Source organism: Gymnoscopelus microlampas (assembly GCF_963454915.1).
Source record: "Gymnoscopelus microlampas genome assembly, chromosome: 6".
NCBI classification, from domain to species: Eukaryota; Metazoa; Chordata; class Actinopteri; order Myctophiformes; family Myctophidae; genus Gymnoscopelus; species Gymnoscopelus microlampas.
The window spans coordinates 39,133,849-39,155,235 of record NC_139943.1 but is presented as its reverse complement, the minus strand read 5'-3'; the positions used below and the strand labels follow the sequence as shown (position 1 = coordinate 39,155,235).

General features: G+C 44.5%; 1 protein-coding gene across 1 annotated transcript in view; it reads right to left on the bottom strand.

Moving 5' to 3' along the window:
- Window positions 1–406: 406 nt before the first annotated feature.
- mapk8ip2 (mitogen-activated protein kinase 8 interacting protein 2) overlaps window positions 407–21,387 on the bottom strand; it is a 46,974-nt gene continuing 25,993 nt past the window's right edge. The window contains exons 2-14 of the mRNA XM_084061125.1: window positions 19,486–19,591; window positions 10,756–10,989; window positions 10,271–10,349; window positions 9,589–9,783; window positions 6,800–9,011; window positions 6,167–6,375; window positions 4,934–5,009; window positions 3,337–3,509; window positions 3,128–3,237; window positions 2,875–2,997; window positions 2,598–2,668; window positions 2,405–2,503; window positions 407–1,188 (exon numbers count right to left, since the gene is read on the bottom strand). Coding sequence (XP_083917251.1) covers window positions 1,116–1,188; window positions 2,405–2,503; window positions 2,598–2,668; window positions 2,875–2,997; window positions 3,128–3,237; window positions 3,337–3,509; window positions 4,934–5,009; window positions 6,167–6,375; window positions 6,800–9,011; window positions 9,589–9,783; window positions 10,271–10,349; window positions 10,756–10,989; window positions 19,486–19,591 — 3,760 coding nt within the window. The 3' untranslated portion in view covers window positions 407–1,115. The remainder of the gene's footprint in view (window positions 1,189–2,404; window positions 2,504–2,597; window positions 2,669–2,874; window positions 2,998–3,127; window positions 3,238–3,336; window positions 3,510–4,933; window positions 5,010–6,166; window positions 6,376–6,799; window positions 9,012–9,588; window positions 9,784–10,270; window positions 10,350–10,755; window positions 10,990–19,485; window positions 19,592–21,387) is intronic.

The following is a 21,387-nucleotide window of genomic DNA, read 5'->3' as shown; positions in this document are numbered from 1 at the left end:
TGTGATCTATATTTATCCTAACGGTATCTGATTTCTCATCAAAGCACCCCCTAGTGAAGGTGAGCAGCCACAACAGCTACAGTTAAAACAACACATTGCTGTTGTCACATTCTCCAGCAGACTCTTTCTTGCCCTCATTCAAAGGGCCTCTATTTATCATGTAAAACACAATTTATGGTCCTGATTCTGTGAGTGTCAATGCACTCAACCACTGCAGAAATGCTGTGTAATTGTTGGTAATTGTGAGACATATAAACCGTAGCTGTCTTTCAAGATCCATTTAACACAATGACTCATGACTTTTCCGCAATCTTCCGTGAGCCCTTCTGCCACTGCAGTTAAAACCACTTGTGTTGACGCAGAAAAAAACTGAGATCAACATCTCTGTCCATCATCATCTTCCATGGTTTTGTATGAGGCGCCTGTTTGTCTCTACTCTCTATACATAATATTTACAACACAGACTAGGTCTCGTACGCAACACAGCGGTAAGGACATTTCACTGTACACAGCAGAATCCAGAGTTAAATCACCCAGGATGTTGCTGTCTGCTCTTCTCTACTCTTAACCTGTAAATCAACACGTTTTGTTGAATGACAAATACATATTTACAGTTCACCAACCACATCAATTCTGCATCATCCTCTTTAATGGCTGTTGCGCTGCTTGCTGTTCTGTTGCATGTGTGTTCTGGGTGTGTCTGTGTGCAATAACCCTACTAGCCATGCATTGAAAAGTGAAACAGCAGTAGGTATATAATTGTCATTTGTTTGTTTCAAAAACCAGAGAGGAAAGTTAACAGATGCTCTGCCTCTTAGTTTTATATCATTGAAAAGAAAAATGATTAACTAAAAGAAACAGGCAGTCCATCCATCCACGAGAGGACAGACAATAAACAAATGGATAAATAGAAGATGAACGTGAATCAGTCAAACGCTTAGCATACGGTAGAACATAAATTAAAAAAAGATCCCTGATTGCTGAAGGGATGCACAAGTTTGTTTCGCAATGGAGAGAAGACCTGTTCCACTGACGCCCTCTGGTGGCAAAACCGATAAGCATTACACAAGCAGTGAGCGGAAGGAGGAAGGAGGCCGCTGTCATGGCAACAATTCCTACTCCAGGTAGATGTCCTCGGTGGGGCAGGCGTACTCCAGATGCTCCTGGTAGTATTCCTGGAAGGCTCTCCTGGAGACGGGACAGATGCAGTGGTATTAAGCTCTGATAACAGATCTGTCTCCCAGCCAGTCTCTTCTTATCAGCAAAACGGATACAGATACATTAAGGCTTCCATATCTATCACTTTGCTAATGACAGATTTGGCAGCGATGTCCTCCTGTCTCTCACGCCAAGTATTTAGTCCTGCCCCAAATGGAGTAGCAAATTGTGTTAAAGCGAACTGTAAAATGCAATTCTGTTTAAAACACAGCTAAAGACATGTTTTAGCTTGTTAAAAGAAACTACAGACTCATCATAGATGTATTGTTTTAGATAGATTCTGTCTTTTTTCATGTCTGTTATAGACAGAGCAGAGAGAGAAAATGATGAGCGAAACTGTTCTGCCCAGATCTGTCTCACACCCTAGTTCTGTCTGGGGAACCATCAATATATTTAATAATTCAAACCCAATACGCCTGATTCAGACTGATTCAGAAGTTAACAAGCTTGCAGTCATTAAGGACATGGATGGACACGCACGCAGGCACGCACAGCAGCGTGCGCGCGCGCGCGCACACACACACACACACACACACACACACACACACACACACACACACACACACACACACACACACACACACACACACACACACACACACACACACACACACACACACACACACGCACGCACACACACACACAGCTCCCACCCACACATAAAATTTGATTCATGTACAAACTGTCTCAGCAGGACCCTAGCTCAATATTCTTTAATAGCCTCTTGTCTCTTTCTCTCTGTCTTCTTCCTCAGTTATATTTTACAGAGCTTGCTGGGGAAGCTGCCCTTAAAGGAGTAGTTCACCGAAAAAACGACGTATTTTCTATCAATTACACAACCTGTGAAGATTTTTTATTTTTTGTCGCTTTCCTAACCGGCGGAGTCTCCGGTAGGAGACTTGCGGAGTCTCCCACCGGAGGCTTTAGCATCTTTTCCGCCGGTCATCAAATTATTGGCTTAGGAATACGACGAAAACAAAAAAATCTCCATGAATTCAAGGCTTCACAGGGTGTGTAATTGATAGAATAGATAGATATGTAATTTCCCCTTCAGGACTAACAAAGGTATTTCCTTTCCCTCCGTTTCCCTTATCTTTATAGGCTAATAACAATACACAATTAATGTTTAAATATGACCCTATCTATGAATCAGTCTCTGTGTTTCTCAAGCGTAGCATCATCTCACCCGACACACTCCGCTACACGCCGCATTGACTCCTGGGATACAAACACATGGCAAGCGAATCTGTTCAGCATGGGGTGCTTGGTGATGAAGCCAAAGTAGCTGCAGAGAGAAAGGAAAAATTAGATGCAATGAGTCTCTGTACAGTCCAAGCTATATAGAGAAAACTGAGAAAACATGCATTTATTCCATGTACCAGTTGTTCTTGGGATGGCATCCACAGAAGGAGATGTTCTTCATCTGGAAGAAGTGACTACATCTGTCGTACTGGAGATGGCAAAAGATATAAGATATAAAAGATAATAGGAAAGATATAAAGAAAAGAGCATTAAGATTCTACATATTTATTTCAAATTAAATCCCATTCATGGCTAGATTTATCTGAGCCTTCTATTCTAAACTCATGTGTCAGTTATGTAATCTTTTGGTAAAGCTTTTCCTTTGCATTGATTCAGTCAATGATTTATTCTCACCTCATCCAAAGTGTCAAAGTCATCATCCAGGCTCATGATCAGTTTGACTCCCTGCATACTGATCTCCAACTCACACAGAGAAGGTGGTCGCACATGAACCGTCCGCTTCCTTGACATCGCAATCTAACACACAGAAAAAAGGTTTGAATTATGATGACGTGTGCGTTTGTACACGTGGGTGCGTACTTGTGTGGGTGTGTGCGCTTGTGTGTGTGTGTGTGTGTGTGTGTGTGGGGGGGGGGGTTACACTTGCCTTCTGCATGGCAGCACAGAGGATGCCATTGCCTTGGTGATAAGGTACCTCCACGGAACCCAAGAACTGAACGTTGAATGTTTCAGTCCATGCTGGGTTCCTCTTCATTGCTACAGGAGAAACACAAGAAACAAAATGAGAAGAGATCATCTTCGTAACAAGACAAAAAAGTTCCAACTTCCAAAATGCCAAATGGCCTCTCCGCTCACCTAGCAACTCCTTGGACTGACCAATGACCTCATGGGCATAGAAGGCAGGGAATATTCCTCTCTCTCCCGTACGCATGTTGTAACCTCTGTACCAGTAGTCATCCTCTTCTTCCTCCACGTACAGAGGGTCATCCACATCCAGTTCCAGCTCATCTGCATGTCTTGGAATGAACCTGCAGAGGGAGGCATAGAGACAGACGCACAATCTATGAAGAGCAGAACATCGGTGCTACATTTTGAATTATGTCCTCCTCGCATCATGACACGCTAACAAATTGAGCAGGTTTTTGCACTGGGCCAAACTAGGAGATCCTGCAGAGCTTGGCTTTGTTTAATGGGCGGAAGCATCTGTCTGGGTTTTGGGTGACTCCCAGTGGACAACTCAGAGAGCTGTAATGAAACAGCACACATTCACCCAGGAGAATGGAACATGGGGGAGGGGGGGTACTGTAGGAGCAGAGAAAGGAGACAAAGAAATGACTGAAAATGACTGTGTACTGAAAGAGGAGGGGCATGCTCACATACGCACACACATGTATGCATGTGCAAGGGATATACAGTATATGGACACACGAACACAGCCAATGCATGCACACAGACAACAGTAATGCGACGGTGGTGTGAATATCATTGGTTCCCCTGCAGAAGCACTAGGGACACAGCTGTAGCTAGGACACGTGCCTTATTCCCTGTTATCATTGGTGATTCACCATGGTCATGTCTCCTACTGCATGCTGTAAAGTGCAAACTATAACCGCCTAGGGAACCATCTTACAAACTCCATTCCTAAAAATCAATCAGTTGTAATTCAATTAAAGTGTTCAAGGTTTTTACCATCTTAAAAGCACAATGACAATTGGGTAGAGGTTTGGATTGTGTAGTTAGAAGTTACCTTGCCATCCAAATATTGGCAAGATATCTTCAATAGTTGCTCCATAAATTCGAAATTTCAAATATAGATAGTGATACAGTTCTCAAAGTCTCTCTTTTTGCACATAAACAGATGCAAACGATGCGGATTCTACCACTATATGACGTCACAAATCCCAGTAGACAAAAAAAAGGCTACTTCCTTTTGTATTTACTCTTTGAATGAAATAGGAAGAAGACCAAGACTGGATCCGCAGATCCGGATCTTCAAAAACAATCAAGCGGAAGTTGAGATTTTTATTTTATTGATTTAAAAAAAACTTTAAAAGCTGCAATGTCATGCAATGAGGAGACAACATTTGGAACATCAATTTTTAATCAACGGAACAACTATTGAAGATATTTTGCCAACATTTGGAGTTTACACCATGGCAAAGGTAGCGGCACAATCCAAACCTCTACCAAAGTGTTGTTGTGCTTTAACCCCTTAAACCCCATATGGTTCAGCGGAGTCCCTCAGGGCTCTATGCTAGTGTATTTTCTGTTATTGTGGGGAAAGCTTTCGCTGAAAATAGCCGATCGACAGGCTTACAATGCGTCGCAGTGTAAGCTTGTCGATCTGCTATATACAATACGGATGCTGGGGTTTGAGTGGTTAAAGCACGTTAGCTGTTCCTGTGTTGACATGGTAGATCACTGATAACCACATGATAACAGAACGGCTTACCTATAGACTGCCCTGTGTGTCTGATCCCTCTCTTCTCCATTGATCGTGCAGGAGAAAAGACCAAAGGACTCTGTGCCTAAACATGTAAGAGATATGTGATGTTGCAGCAGAACAGCTACAGTATGTTACCTGAAAGGGTAGTGTTTAAAGGTAGGGCAACAGATAAGGGACAACTTCAGATATTTACATCCTAGTCCAAGTCAATATTTAGACTACAGTATATATTTTTTAATTAAATCAGAAATGACTTAAACTGAGAAGTTCTGAAAAGGTACAGGTAGCAGAATGGACAGTAATGACATCAGTAGAGGAAGTATAGTTAATAGTAAATACGGTACTGACAGTACTTGGTACAATATTTGCCTATGCATGTAGATTGAAAATGACTAGCATTTAAAACAAGCTATATTTGCAATGCTCTGGAACCCTTTCTACTGTTAATTGTGAAATTAAATGTATATTGAGGATATGAGTGTCCCTGTATTTGTTTATACAGAGTTTGGTGAATTTGCCAGGTTGGATTTCTTGTACTCCTGACATCACAGCCTTGAGTATGGGAAATGTGAGGATTTAGCTGTTCAAAATTCAAAATTTCCAAAATGTATGTACAGTGCATTGTCCATGAGAATGCCAAATTATAACATACTGTAGGTCCTGTTTTTTCACATTGTTTGAATTTCCAGCATTTAAAATGATCTGTGGCTCTGACCTTTAGTAAAAACATGTCAAGTAAAAAAGATTTAATGTGAGGTTACTACTCGTTTCACTCAAATACTGCTGATAGATTTCTTTGCCAAAGTCTAAACAAAAGATCAAGATAGAAATGGTAACAAAAGCCAGCCTAATCAGCCTTCCATCATTCATTAAGCATGTGAACGGTACATATGAGTGATCATAGCTGTACTGGGGAGCACAGCCCTCCTGCAAAGTCTTGTGCGTGTTTATTTCATTACATTTATTAGCTCATGTATTCATGCATCATCATGGCTGACAGAGCTGAGTTGAATCCTAATCTGTTCATTTAGAGAGCTCTGAAATGACAGCATTAAGAAACATGCTGCTTCGCTAACGATTTTCCTTGCTAAAAAAAAACCCTACAGAGACCTCTCTCATTATGCATGCTGATGTAAGCCTGTGACTTTAAGTGGTTCTTTTACTGTTGGCACACATGATGATGACAGAGGCTTCCAGTAAAGGGCTGTGTGTCTGTCAGTGGTTCTGCATGTGACTCACTGGAGGAGCGGGAGGTGCTGTTGACGAAGACATTGAGGAACTTCTTGGAGAACGGCAGGTCGGCCTCCGGGGAGGAGTCCTCTGAAGAGCTGAGGAGCTCCGATCGTAGCTCCTCGCCACTATGGCTGTAGACCACCTTTCCGGTCCCCAAAGGCTCCTCGTCGCACAGTGTGGACAGCTCACTGTCATCACTCAGAACCGAAGTGCATCTGGGAGGAGAGAGACGTGTGGAGACGTGTTAACAAACAACTGCAGGACCATAAGGTTGCCGTCGGGCAGAAAACGTGTATGTCCGAAACCGTTACTTTTCAGGAAATGGAAAAATGAACCTGTGTTCCAGTTAATGCAATGTACAGTAGTTAGTATTGAGTCACAAGCTCTTTGTTAATACTTTTCATTGGTTAAATATTTATAAAACCCACAGACAGACTTTTCAACCTGGCGTCCATATTTTGGGTACGTCATTATAGGCAAACAATTGCCGTATAGCAATAGTAACATTTATTATTTCTGCTCCCAGTAAAAACTTTATTGTTATTATTATTATTTTGAGGTTTAATGTCGCAGCAATTCAATTATATTTCAGCTTCCAAACTTGTATTGCAACAATCATATTGTTTTTTTAGAACATACCTCCTTAGGCTGACCAGCTCCAGAGTGGTATTCTCATCCACCACAAGTGTGTACTTCATGGAGTCATAAGCCAGTCCCTCGTCATCTGTCTGCAGTCTGTCACCCAGGTCTTTCTCACACAGCGGGAGGTCCTGGTCTGACAAGGGCATATTCCGAACGCTGTCATCAATGGGCGGTGAACTGTCGAGATACAGGTCACTGCCCCTGTAAGACGACTGCTTCCTCAAGTCACTCATGAAGGGAGAGGAGTCCTCCTCTTCATCGTTGTCTGTGGAATAAGTGAGGCTGAAGCAGCGATTGGTCTGGGCAGTGGGGATGTCCAGCGTCAGGCTGTTTTTTACTTCGGTGATGCGCTCCAGGGAAGCCGAGGATCGACCCGTGGGCTTGGGCTCTGTCTCTCGTCCCTCGTCTTTGTCGCTGACCACGCTCTCACTGAAGCTCGGTGAGTCAAGCTCCTTCCTCCCCTCCAGCATCATCAAGTCGTTATCGGGCTCCCTGGTGTCGTCCTCTTCGTCGTCTCCCTGTCTCCTGGCATTTTTCGAAGGCTTGGTCTTCAAGTTCCTCTCAGAGTCTTTAATGAGATGGGCATGGCTTCCTTTGTTGAGGTAGCGCTCCACAATCACAGGGGCGATGGTGTCAGCGGTGGGGTTGCTCATGTACAGACAGGGACCAAACCGGTCATCTTCATTGGAAAGTCTTGCACTCATCTCCCTCTCCTCTGCCTCCTCCCTTCTTCTTCTCAGGCCATCCTCATCCTCTTCCTCTGATCCCTCCATCCACGATTTCTTCCCTTGCGTGTCTTCTTTGAAGCTATCCGCCTCAATGTCCGAGGATGGCGAGATGGTATCAGACATGGACGGTTTCCTCTTGAAGCACTCCTCGGGACAGCTGATTGGGTAAGACCCCTCTGAGATCATCTTGTTGACCAAATTGCTAAGCAGCCAGGGCGAGTCTGAGTTCTCACTCAGCTCATCTTCACTCTCTGACTCTGAGTCTCCCTCACTTCCATCATAGTCATCAGAGTTGGGCATGAGCCTGGGTCCTACTGGCAGGTAGAAGGAGCGTTTGAAGCTCTCCAAACCATGGTCTGGTTCTATCTCCAGCACCATCTGTCTGGAGAGGCTGTCCTCGCAGTGCTGGGCTGGGGGCAGAGTTTCATCTGGGTCAGCCTGGGGCTCATACGACTCATCATCCACATTCTGTAGCCCCATCAGAGCCAGTCCGTCATCATAGGGCTCTGGTGGGAGATAGGGCGAGTCCACAGGAGAAGGTGTCGCCAGGGTGGGAGAAGGTAAGGGAGATGGAGATCGTAGAGACAAGCTTTCTTTAATCGGGTCAGGCTGGCCCAGAAGCAGAGACGCCTTCATCCCCACAATGCCGCTGTCCTGTTCCAACTCTGTATCTGGGTCCAACTCCTGGTCCGAAGTGGGCGAACTGGCCTCCTCAATGGAGTTGGTGAGGTGAGAGGAGCGTCCGCTGCTACTGTCGTCACTGGTGAGGTCAAGCTCCGTCTCTGAGATGGAGGAGATCATGTTGGAAACCAGAGGACCTCCACAGGCAAACGCTGCCTCCAGCTCCCCTTCAATGTCAGAGTCTGACCCAGGGGAGCTCAGGTCCGGGTCTGACGTCACATAGCTCCGCTTAGCGTTCATGTCGGCGATCCCCGGGTCTGACGATGGAGAAGTGGAATCGTTAGCTGCTGCCTCATTGGCCGTGGCAGAGCTGTTGGATTGGTCGAGTGTATCTGAGCGACTGGAGGACAGGTAGCTGGAGAACGAGGCGAGCTCGGAGGGCTCGATGGAGGGGAACTCCACGTATGTCGAGCTGCGGTTCTCCTTACACACCAAGTCATAGGTCTCCTTACGCATGAACTCCACCTCAAAGTCCTTCTCCAGCTCCTCGTCGGACAGAGGCGTGTCAGCGCCGTCATTGGCTCCAATGGGCGCGGTGGAGGACAAACAGTGGCTGGTTCCGTCCGGGTCGTTCTCCAACTCCGGGTCCAGACCTGACTCACTGGTGACTGTGTAGGTGTCGGTGGTGCATCGGGTCACGTGCTTGTGGCCGCTGTTGAGGTCGTGGTCCACCTCTGTGTCAGAACACTGGGAGTGCTCATCCACCGAGGGAACTCTGGAGGTTTGAATCGGAGGCTCTGTGATGATGGTACCGATGACATCACCAGGGCAGGTGTGTATCTTATGCTGACCGAATGAACCTGCGAGAAAGGAAGGTGTAGAGAAACAGAGATGGAGATGATGAGAGTAGTCGAGGATGAGAGTAGGGGATGAGGGATGAGACAGAATGAATGAAGACATGATGTAATGAGAACACAGATGCATCAGAGTAAAGAATTAGATGTGAGGAGAGCATGGAATTGTGGGAGCCAGAGAGGATGAGATAATGAAAGAGTCCAGAGGGAATGAATAATGAGAGGCAGGGTGCAAGGAGGGAGAGAAGAGACAAGATTAAGGAGCCAATAAATATGTCAGTTCATTTAAGTTCACAGTCAGTGAGGGAAGGATGGGGGATGAATAATAAAAAACATATACTGTAGATATACAGTAGAGTTCAGCAAACTATCATCCATATCAAAATATAAAATTGTGCTTCCCTAAAGTACATGATCCAATTTGAGGAAGAATGGCGGATGTCAGTACAAAACAATCGTGTTTTGTTGAACTCGTATATCGCAAAAGGTGTCCAATTCACATCACGTTACTTCACAGCACGTCACGACATGACATTCATGTTAATGGGATGAGCTCTGAACTTGGACGGTCGGCCATTGTTACCGTATTCGGGCCTCTCCCGCCTGTTACCCTCCATGTCGCAAAGGAGGGGCCTGCGAGGGGACTGAGGGTGCCCGCCCTCCCCTGCCTGTTTTGGGAGAGTACCTTTGCCTGGTGCTTGGGAGATTGGGGCAGCTGGGCACTGTCCTGTCACATGACTGCCATCCTCCAAGCACGTGTGGGTGGGCGACAGACGGACTGAAAGCAGAGCAGACCTTAATAACTATAGCGACATTCAGTTTGCCATTTTAAATCAACCACTTTCAACCTGATGCCCTACTTTGGACTTATAGTAGGTGAAAATGTTACAAATGTTTTCTAAAGATGTTACGCACGCACGCACACACACACACACACACACACACACACACACACACACACACACACACACACACACACACACACACACACACACACACACACACACACACACACACACACACGCACGCACGCACGCACGCACGCACGCACGCACACACACACACACACGCACTTCAAAGCACTGCAGTAGGAAAGGACTCTGTGAGTGATTATTAAAACCCCCAATTGTTGTTTTTTTGGTATATATATGTAGTGAAATAGCACATCTACCGGCGGTTAGCCATTCACTACATTCACCATAAAACAAAACCATACGTCATATTCTTCTAGAGCTTCTAGAGCTACAGTCAGTAACTTCTCTCACCTTGAGAAGTAGGGTTTCGTAGGGAGTCCTGCCAGCTTCCTTTCTTTGGAGACGTACTGCTGTTGTTATTCAGGGAATCCTGATGGGAAAGGAGACAGTGTGAGATTTTATTGACTTATACAGGATCATTACAGAGGTCATGCACTCTATTGTGTTTAGAGAATGGTTGAAATGATTGCCCGGCCATTGTCCAACCGAGGGCGATAATGTTCATCACATACCCATATTAGACATATTTAGTTACAAAGGCAAGGAGAAAATAGCGCTTGATCAACACAGCAACCACCGTCAAGGTCAACAGTTCAGATTCTGATTGGTCTGCTGCTGTCATATCGGCCCTTGGGTATAAAGTTAAAGTAATCTATATTTTGTGGTGTTGTCTTTTAATCGTTTTTATTGTACATAATGCGTGCAAACCACATTTCAGCAACAAGAAAAGGGGGGTTGTGATGTGATGTGAAGTGAATGGAAACTGTTCTCCAGACCTGTGACACAGCAGTGGTGAGGTTCAGAGTGGTGGGTCTGCTCTTCAGAGTGCCAAGAGTAGGGGAGCTGAGAGGGGACGCTGAGGGGGAGGGAGGCGCGTCGGGATCGACCTCTTCGTCCTCGTCATCCTCGTCCTCATCATCCTCATCGTCAATCATCTCAAACTCCTGGAAGTCGTCCTGGAAGGAGCAGATTGGGTGGTGCATCTCGCTCTTCTCCAGTATGAGACAGTCCTGGTGGAGGAGGTGGGGTACGTGAATGAATGCAGGCATTCAAAATAGGGATGTTCTCCGTTAATACTGTCTCTCTCTCAGCAGAGCTATGAAGTAGCCACAGTTCTGACAGGAGAGGATAAACAACCAGGCAGTGAGACTACTCAAAGGGGAAAAACGGACCCTATTTCACCAGTTTCACCTGCTTTTCTTTAGACAAGAACTATAAGTGCAATATTCTTTGATTGAGTGCAAACACGCACGCACGCACGCACGCACGCACGCACGCACGCACGCACGCACGCACGCACGCACGCACGCACGCGATCCAAAGCACTGCAGTATAGGGAAGGGCTCTGTTAGTGAATATACATAAACAGTCAAAGCAGATTCTGCTGATGTCTTATTTTCTGAGTTCAAGCTGTGCGTGTGCGTGTGCGTGTGCGTGTGCGTGTGCGTGTGCGTGTGCCTGTGCCTGTGCCTGTGCCTGTGCCTGTGCCTGTGCGCGTGCGCGTGCGTGTTCGTGTGCATGTGCAACTATGTCTAGGCGTAGACACATCATTGTGAGAGGAAGGGAGAGTGAAGCTACATGCAGTGTTCAGCAGTGTTTTTAGAAATCTCCTGGTGAGGGCAGAAAGGTGAGAGCAGGAAACAGTGAAAGCACTTAGAGATACAATGAGAGCATGCAGAGAGCGGAAGAATGGAGCCGTCTCAGGTGGACCGCCCAAAAGATAGAGAGGAGACCATCAGACGGTGTGTGGGTGTGTTTCTGTGTGTGCGCGTGTGTGTGTGCGCGTGTGTGTGCGTGTGTGCGTGTGTGCGTGTGTGCGTGTGTGTGTGTGTGTGTGTGTATGAAAGAGAAAGATGAGAGAGAATGTGGGTAAAGGACAGTGAAGTCGGATCAATAAAGCCTCTTGGGTTTCAAAGCCTTTACGGGTCAGTGGTAAAGTAAATTATTTTGAAGTCCCATTGCACCACTGCGTACAGCACATGTGTGTTGTGTTGTGTTGTGTTGTGCTGTGCTGTGTTGTGCTGTGCTGTGCTGTGCTGTGCTGTGCTGTGCTGTGTTGTGTTGCTGTGTGCCTTTATATCGTTGCTGTCAGGCAGAAAGTAGACTGAGAGAACGAGCCTAATCGATGGTCTTGAAGGGCGGATCCAAACCCAGGTGCTGGATTCCAACACCGCTTCCTATTGCTTCACCAATCTATGTCCCCGCCTCCCCTTCCCCCCTCCCCCCCCCCCCCCGGCCTGTGCACGGAGCACGCTGACGTCACCAAATTTAGAGCGACGCCCCTCTGCACTCTGATTTGTTAGGAGATAACAAGGTCCTAAGACCAGCGTTCCTGCACCGTTCTCCCAGGCTTTTTTTCTTTTGTAACAAAAAAAAATGCATGGGTTTCCGAGGCTAAGCAGAAAGCAGCTATCTCCATTTTTCAACTTTACAAATATTGAACCAATGAAAAGTATTAAAAAGCGCTTCTGACTAAACCACCTAACTCCATTGGATCCTCAAACCGTCGGTCAAACCACTTAACTTCAACTTTGGAGATCCATTATTGATTAGAATGACGAAATCAGACGGAAATCTCCACATTAATGGTCAAAAACCTCCACTTGAGCTGTATTTGGGTAAATTGATGATAATATAAGGAGGACACATTCATGTATCTGACAATGTATAAAGTCACTGTACCAACTTTGATGAGGCAGTATTGTGTTGTTCTAAAAACATGTTGTTGTTTTTTTCCTGAAAAGTTAATATTTTGGATTGTGATTGGCCCGACAGCAGAGATATTCTAACTAATTCCTGACTCTACAGTAAATTAAAGAGTGGGTTTCTAGGCCTTTATATAATGCATTCTTTTGTTTCATCAATATGGATGAAGGTATAATGATTAGAATGCGTGACTCTACGCTTTATGCTCTTCTGCAGCACAACGCAATTTAAAATGTACCATACTTCATTAATTCAGTCCTCTACAGTTGCCTGCCAACACAGGGTGAAACCAACTCTCACTTTCTATCATGATATCAACATTTATGTACAGTACAGCTATGGGTTGAGCTACTATAGGTACAGTATCACATGTTTCTTCATGTAATGGAATCTATACATGGTAAGAAAACCCTCCTTGGTATTAATTTATCCATTTGTAACTCTGAGAGTCAGTGCACAAATCTAACCAAATGGACCCCCCATAGTCAATTTGGTTACATTTGTATAATTTCAGAGTTAAAGCTGCAATCCATAACATTTATTCACAGTGTTGGAGACAAAACTCTACCTGTTAGCTAAGACCTGTTAGCTAAGACAAAATGCTCGCTTGGGCAGGGGAGATATAGCGTTTTGTTTTTCAGGCAATACCACTTGTCAACCACTAGCGTCCCTACCAGAACACAGGACAACATTTCTCAGTGGAAGAGTATAGGGAGACCACCTCCAACCATTGCAGATGTACTAGTTATTGTAAGTTATGTTTTATTCACAAAAGAGTTCCAAATTGAGTGCCTTAAATTTACGGTGAGGATTTTACAGAGTAGCTGGCACAAACAGTACATCTCTTCATCTCGAATCTGACAGTAAAAGCACAGGGGAAGGATCCATCCTCCTCTGCTTTGCATTTGGAACAGCACAGCACTTTCTCCTTGTCTCAGAGACCCAGTGCCAGCCTTTAAGACGAGGCATCATAGCGCAGTCCTCCGCTGATCATCCACCTGACACAATTTTGCTGATGCACAGAAAAGCTTCTTAAGGCCATGGTGACAGAAATGAACACTCAATCTTTAGGCACGTGCACATCGGCCAGTTTACACGTGAAGCCTGTATTGTTCCTCTCCGCTTCTCTCCTGTTGCAGGGGTGATGGCATTACTTGTCTTTCATCATCATTAGCCGTGTGATGCAGTGTTTTATAATCTGTCATTATTATCAGTGACAATGTAGGCCATCATAATACAAATTCTACCACCACCACAACAACAACAAACAAACTACAAACAAACTAGACTCCACACTCTATCGTTGTGAAAACATGACCTACAGTAATACATCATTTGCCACAATGACCTATAATATCTTCCAGCATCTTGGGGTTCATCAATAAGGATGTGAAAAGCCACACAACTGTCTTGAGGTGAAAGATCTACACACTGGAGTGAAAGCATTATTTAGCTAGCCCACCTGGCAGACAGACAGACAGATAGGCAAGGGGGGGAGAGAAAGAATGAGAGAGAGAGAGCAGCTATAAATATGAGTTGTCTCCCTTTGAGAATCGATGCTCATGGTCTCAGGTTCCCAAGGACACCCCATCTCTGGTCCCCATGACCGCCCCCCATTCAGCAGACTTACGTAATAAGCACAACTCTGCTTATGAAGGAGGGTCGATGTGAATGAGATTAGCCCTCTTTCACACTCCCAGGGATTGGACAGACTAATCGCATTCAATGAGGATGAAACTATGTCAAGCAACCACTCTGACTGGCCATGTTTATATCATATCATATCATATAAAGAAGCGATCACACGCGCCTACAGCTGAACAAGAACACACATATGAGCAAACATGTGTGCATGCAAAATCAGGTTAATATTATATCTTAAATATAACCCAACGACTATCCTTAAAAACACAGACTTGCATGGATTTCTGCTCTGCAATGCTAGTGCAACAGTTCAGTGACCCTGAACGATGACCAGTGTGTCAAATGACATTCTAATCTGACATTCTGTTTCAGACCGGAGGCTTGTTCAGCATGGCTGATGCTGCAGCCATTAACTCTGCTGAAACGAATCACAAGAGAGAAACATGATAGCTTGTCAATGACTATAGCGCTCTTGGAGGGAAGTAGCTTGATGGTGCACTGAGTACATACTGGTAGCTCAAGTGTCCAGCTGATGCAGGGAGGCAGTGGACAGCTGAGGGAGTCTTGGGAGATAGGAGGGATCAGCCCAGGACGCACGCACAGCAATTTGTGTGATTGAAAATTGGTGAGAGTGAATTATGAGACTGTAATAGGGGTAATTAGGTGTCTCATCATAAAGAGGTTTTTACGGATCTAACAGGGAAGTGACCACCAGTAGATAGCGGAGAGAGTATGGTTTGGTGCAGTAGTTAGTTATTAACAAAATAAACTGTGTTTTTTCAGCGGTTCTTCAGCAGTTCTTTGGGGGGTGGTAGAGGTTCTATAGCACTGCTGCTCTACAGAACCTATTAAGCCCCTGTATGGTTCTTTAAGATGATATATTGTATTAACATACTGTACCATACATATTGGTTAAAATAATATAAAAAAAGGGGTTCCACCGCGTCTCAAACCAAATTCAGGCTGGTCCGGTGCATCTCAGGAGCTGGACTGGTATGTGTAGAAGAAAGAAGGCTCTGGAGCAAACTCAGACAATTAAAGCCTTTTTTATATTTACAGGGTGCAGGCAAATAACATGACAATGTTTTGATGTCAATACATCTTCATCAGGTCATGACCTGAGGCAAATAACGTGACGCTGATGAAGATGTATTGACATCGAAACATTGTCCCGTTATTTGCCTGCACCCTGTAAACATAAAAAAGGCTTTCATTGTCCGAGTTTTCTCCAGTGCCTTCCTTCTTCTGGTTAAAATAAAAATATATTTAAAAAAAGTAAAGTTACTTTACACTAGACCATACCCGTCGGGGGATATGAGCACGGTCCGCTTGTTTCACGTATGTGGCAATATCGGCGCTTGTTTTATGCACATGATTTATTTGGCAACCCGGGAGCAAGCGAACCCGAGCGCAAGCGAACACTAATAAACAGCTGACATATGGGGAAAGCGAAAAACGGGCTTCGTGTTCCGTGCACATGGTAATGGTCAATGGCTGTGTGCAAATGCAGATCAATTGCTCCAGCCACTGAGGAGAAACGGGCATTAGAGATTTTGGGCACATACGCACAGACAGACGCACACAGAGACGCACAGAGCTTTGTAGAATTATTGGATGATTAAGACTGGGATCTTACTAAGAACCAAACAAGATAATCTGTCAATGAGTTTGAGCATTTATCTGTACACGACTACACGTGTTTGTGGGCATGCACACATCAAAAATCGCACCCTGTGTGAAGGAAGCGGTGCCTTTGATGAGTGGCCTCCTGGTGGCGCTATAATAGGGCGGGGCGGGGCTTCAGCAATTAATGCTCGTCCCTATTGGTGGTGTAAGTCCACATACCAAATTTGGACTTGGTGGCATGCTGCAAACTGGAGTTATAGCTGTTTAAAGCCAGTGGCCTCCTGGTGGCGCTATAATAGGGCGGGGCGGGGCTTCAGCAGTCAATGCTCGTCCCTATTGGTGGTCTAAGTCCACATACCAAATGTGGACTTGCTGGCATGCTGCGAACTGGAGTTGTAGCTGTTTAAAGCCCGTGCTCAAACGGACATTCGTGCTCAAACGGACAAACGGACAAACGGACAGACGGACATACGGACGGACATAGTCAAATGTAGAGCGGCTGGCACCGCTAAAAATCTAGGTGCATGTAGCGGGTTAGTATAGTCGGTTGTATTAGATGTGGTGCATTATTGCAGCTTATTATTGGTCAAGACCACTTAGGACCCCACTTTGAAAACCAATGATCTAAGAGAGTGGTCTGAAATGGCCCTCCAATTATCAATGACATCGCTGCGTCTCAGTAAATGACCATCTTCACATGTGAAAAACAACCCCAGCCCTGATGTGGTACCCGAGATACAAACACCATCACTCTTCAGCCGTTTGCTCGGGCACTTCCTGAATAGTACATGTACACAGGTGTTCAATCAGCACCCAGGGGGAGACAGAGATGGATATTTGGGAATAACAGGAAGTGGAAAATTAGAGGTGAGATGGTAAAGATGCAGAGGGTAGCGGTGTATGTATGTGCGTGCGTGCGTGCGTGCGTGCGTGCGTGCGTGCGTGCGTGCGTCCTCATCACAAACCCTTCTAACAAACTAAAAAATGCTAAAACATTCTCAGTAAACTTCTATAAGCCACTCAAGTTGCAAGCCAGATTGTACAAAAGTCCTGGCTGCATGCCCTTCATTATGTGTTGTGACATTTAGAAAGCAATTAGATCCGAGTTAGCTTTATTGAGTTAGAAAAACATTAATAAGATCTCCATTACAGACTCTAATTGCCTGTCTTAGGCTCTGCTTAGTAAAATGATTGAAAATCTCAACGCAAAGTGTAATCAAACAGTTTTAAATGGAGATAAGGAGTGTGAGAGTGAAGTGATGGGTAGTGGTCTTGGTTGCGTGGTTGCGTGGTTGCGTGGTTGCGTTATGCCAGATTTATATTTGGTTTAAATCAGGCGTTATGTGTGCACGCGTTCTCTTCTCACATGTGTCTATGCAGGGCCGTGCCACCAGAGGTCAAGCACTAATATAAGAGGGCTATGCCGATTAAAACCTGAACCCCGTAACAAATGGGAGTTAACCCGAGCTGGGGATTGGGCAGGGGAAGGATAATCCCACAGTTTAGATTGGCTGTTAAATCCTAAACATCAAAGACTGTTATGACTGAATCAACTCAAAACCCTCAGAGCCACTCTACCAACCTCAGTGTTATCTTCGTACAGAAAGAGATTGGATAGCTGCTGCTGATGACCTGACAAACTGTCCTCTGTCCCGCTGACAGGCGCATGATCAAATGCATGCAAAACCGCATGCAGGCAGATGTCTCTTCCACTCTGTCTTTGCGCTTGTTATTTTGCTGGCACACACACACACACACACTCACAGCTGTACTCTGACCCACACGCACACATGCGCGAGCACGCACGCACGCACGCACGCACGCAGAACCCTGGCTTATGGCCATGCTCTCTAATCCAGTGTGTCCGCTATCCCATGTCAGCAGGATAACTTTCTGTGGGCTGTGATGGGGGGGACGGGGCTGTGATGTAACATAACAAGGACTGACACTGTGTAAAATGAGCAGTCAGGGCCTGTGCTGTGCTGTGCGTGGCTAGGGGAGCTGGTCTGCAATTATTTGAAAGCGTAAAGCTGATAATGACTGAGAGACAGACAGACCAACGACAGACAGACAGACAGACAGACAGACAGACAGACAGACAGACAGACAGACAGACAGACAAAAGCATGCATGTTTTACTATGACCTCATTGGCAAGTAAAACATCCCCATCTCTGAAGTCTCTCCTACAAGAATTTCAGGGTAAGGTCTTTTCTTACACACTAAAGAATGAGACTCTGTTGAAAGCCTCACCAGCATCAATATCAGAATTATAGCTGGTCTTCTCTCTTGCTCGGATTAACGTGATGGTAGCAAAAATAAAAATACAAATAATAATCAGATTTACAGATTTATGCCACAGAAGCTTAACATGCGGGGAACTGACTCTCTCAGCTAAATCCCACTTGCCCGGGCAGATGAAGGAGTGTGAAAAAGTGAGAGGGGGAAGAGAGAGAGAGAGAGAGAGAGAGAGAGAGAGAGAGAGAGAGAGAGAGAGAGAGAGAGAGAGAGGGGACGAAAGGCAGGGGGTGGTGGAAGAGAGCTAAGGTGGGAAGGAATCGTAGCTCCGTCTCCGAGCAACGCTCTGCGTGGCAGAGAGGGAAGGGAAGGGGAGACAAGAGCGAGGGAGGGAGAGACAGAGGAGGTGCAGGGGGGGTGCGGATTGTCTCTGCATAGCAGCAAACTGCTCTGGGTCACCCGCCCTCTGCTGCAGCCATGGCTTAAAGCCACAAGCTTTGGTATAAATATTTACATCTCAAAGTAAAGAGGAATGATACTGTATGAGATGATGGTTTTGAGGGAAAAGTGTAATTCAGGATTACGGTAATGATACAAGGGGGAAGGCAGCAGAAATGAGTCATACGACAAATAGTAGAAAAGCTGTTCTTGAAGTTCCCAACGCACAGCTGCTTTTGAGCAATTTGAAAATGTATATTTTTTTGTTACATTTTGGGAAAATCTATGACAATTTTGGAAGAATGTAATATTTTTTGGAAAATCACCTACCCAGAAAGTGGTTAATGAGCTGTGTAGTGGTTGTCTTGGAAGAGTTTTATATTACAGTACATGCTACTGAATGCTGTATCCACTTATATGGATTACCCACTCCCACTCTGCACCAGTATAACATCTTTCTCATTTAGTCCCTGCCTTCCACTCATGTTAATCATGATATGGACTACTGGCACTCTGAGAATGTAGCCACTAATGTAATGACGAGCAAGTGTACAGCCCATAAATAAAAGCCAGCGTCTACCAGCCAGCGTCTCTCTTATATCATAAGAGAGAAGCAAACTGGGTAGTTATCAGTATCTGCACAGAAGGTATTCTGTTCTCACTCTAGCTCTCTCTTGCCCAGTCTCTCACACTTTATTTCGTCTATCTTTTCTGTTTTTCTGCCTCAAGCTTTATTCTATCTCCAGCTATATTTTACCAACTGTTGTTTTTGTGTGTGTGAGAGAGAGAGAGAGAAAAAATAAGCTAAATAAGCTTTAAGAAAGATAAGAAGAAAGAGATGAAAGAGAGCCTTGCCTTCTCATATGGGTCAGAGTCATAGTTGAGTCCAATCCCACAGTCGTCTGTGATCTCAGATAGATCCTCATCATCAAACTCCTCCAGACTAATATCGTGGGTTGGCCTGTAAAAACACAAGAGAAATCATCTCATAAATATTCATATTCTTGTTTGTGGTCCTCTTGTTGTTATTTTGTGTGATTGTCTTGTAATGTTTAATGTAATTGCTCATTTTATTTTGTTTTATGTACTGTACTGTAGTAATGTTGTATGTTGTTTGGAAAAAGAAAAAAAATCAATAAATATATTGTTGGAGAAAGAAATACAGTATATAATCTGCTGCCATCACTGGACGCTCCAAAGGAGAAATTTCTTATTGATTCATGTCCGCCTTGGCCCTGGGGATGCCTGCTTTGAGATATTACCTTTCAATGTCTCTTAGACTCATGCACTATAGATAAGTTGGTACATACTCTGTTCCAATGACACATCCTTCAATGTGTTGAAAGATATCAGTACAATGGTGTATCTTCCATAGTCATGAGAAATTGCATTTTTCAAGCACATTATTTGAGCCTAAACAATGCTATATTTCTGATGTTGGTCCCAATTTTGGAGAAAAAAATAATACGAATCTATATATATATATTTTAATAACTTTTTAAGAAATTTGAGAACATTTATAAATAAAAATACACAACTATCAAATCTATTTCCGATGTAAAGCAACTATGCCACTGCCTATATCAAAAATGTATCAAATACATTTTGGATAGATACATTTTTGATATGAATAAAATATTTAACTTTAATTATACGTACAATCAACAAGCACACAAGTAAATATAAGATACACACATAAACTGAACACAATTTTTTAGGGAAACTTTTCAAACTGTTCACCCGTACTGACATGATCAATATAGGGACGCCATGTTGAAACTTGTTAAAGACGGGCTGCCGTGATTTTCAGTGATCCCCCCCCCCCTTAAACATGATCATCAGGTATTATGGTTATACTAGGAGGAAGATTTTTTTCAAAAAAGTGTACATAAAGTGTTAAAATTATGTTTTTATGTGGACACGCCTCCAGTTCATTAAGTATACCTGATTCACACCTTAGCACCGCACCTGAACCAGTCCCTCCGCCTCCTGTCCTCGTCCCTCCTCCTCCTCATGCGCACACCTGTTGTGTTATGATAATGAGGGGGAGGGTTTATTTCTACTGTGTCATTAAAGCGCTGTTTTTCTATTGGCACGTTTGACCCTCAAGGTTTCAGCCTCCAGGAAGAAACTCAAAATAGTCAGAGAAGACATAAAACACCATAAAAACACCACCAATGAAGTTCAAATCAACCTGTGGTGGCAAAACCATGCCACCACCTCGGCTGAATAGTTGGACACATCGGCTGAATAGTTGCAGATACCGATATCGTAAAAAAAGTAAAATAATGGCCGATATAGTGGCCAAATGGATATGGTCATGCTCTAATTTTTCCCAGTTTTAGCATACATTTCCAAGCGGTTGTCATTATTCAGAGAGCTGGGAACTTCCATTTACAACAGTGCCTCAGCACGGAAAAGAATGTCTCTCAAATGAGCCGTTATATACAATGTTATCTTGATTAGTTTCTATCTCATCTCTGCCCCATTAGCTTCAGCAAGCTCTTTTCTCTACCAGCAGTTGGTTCTCACAATGTGTGAAGCTCAGAGAGAAATGCTGCATTGCAGCTTTTCCACCGAGGACAGCACACTCCACACATTACCTATGGATGTTTACTGACTGCATCACATGGGAGACCATGCCATATACAGAAGGTGTGATCTAATCTATTTGCTAACCTGGAGCAAATAAGGACATGCTGATACAGGTAAAAGTGAGGATAAGTGGCAGGGACAAAATAGCCACAGTAATCACGG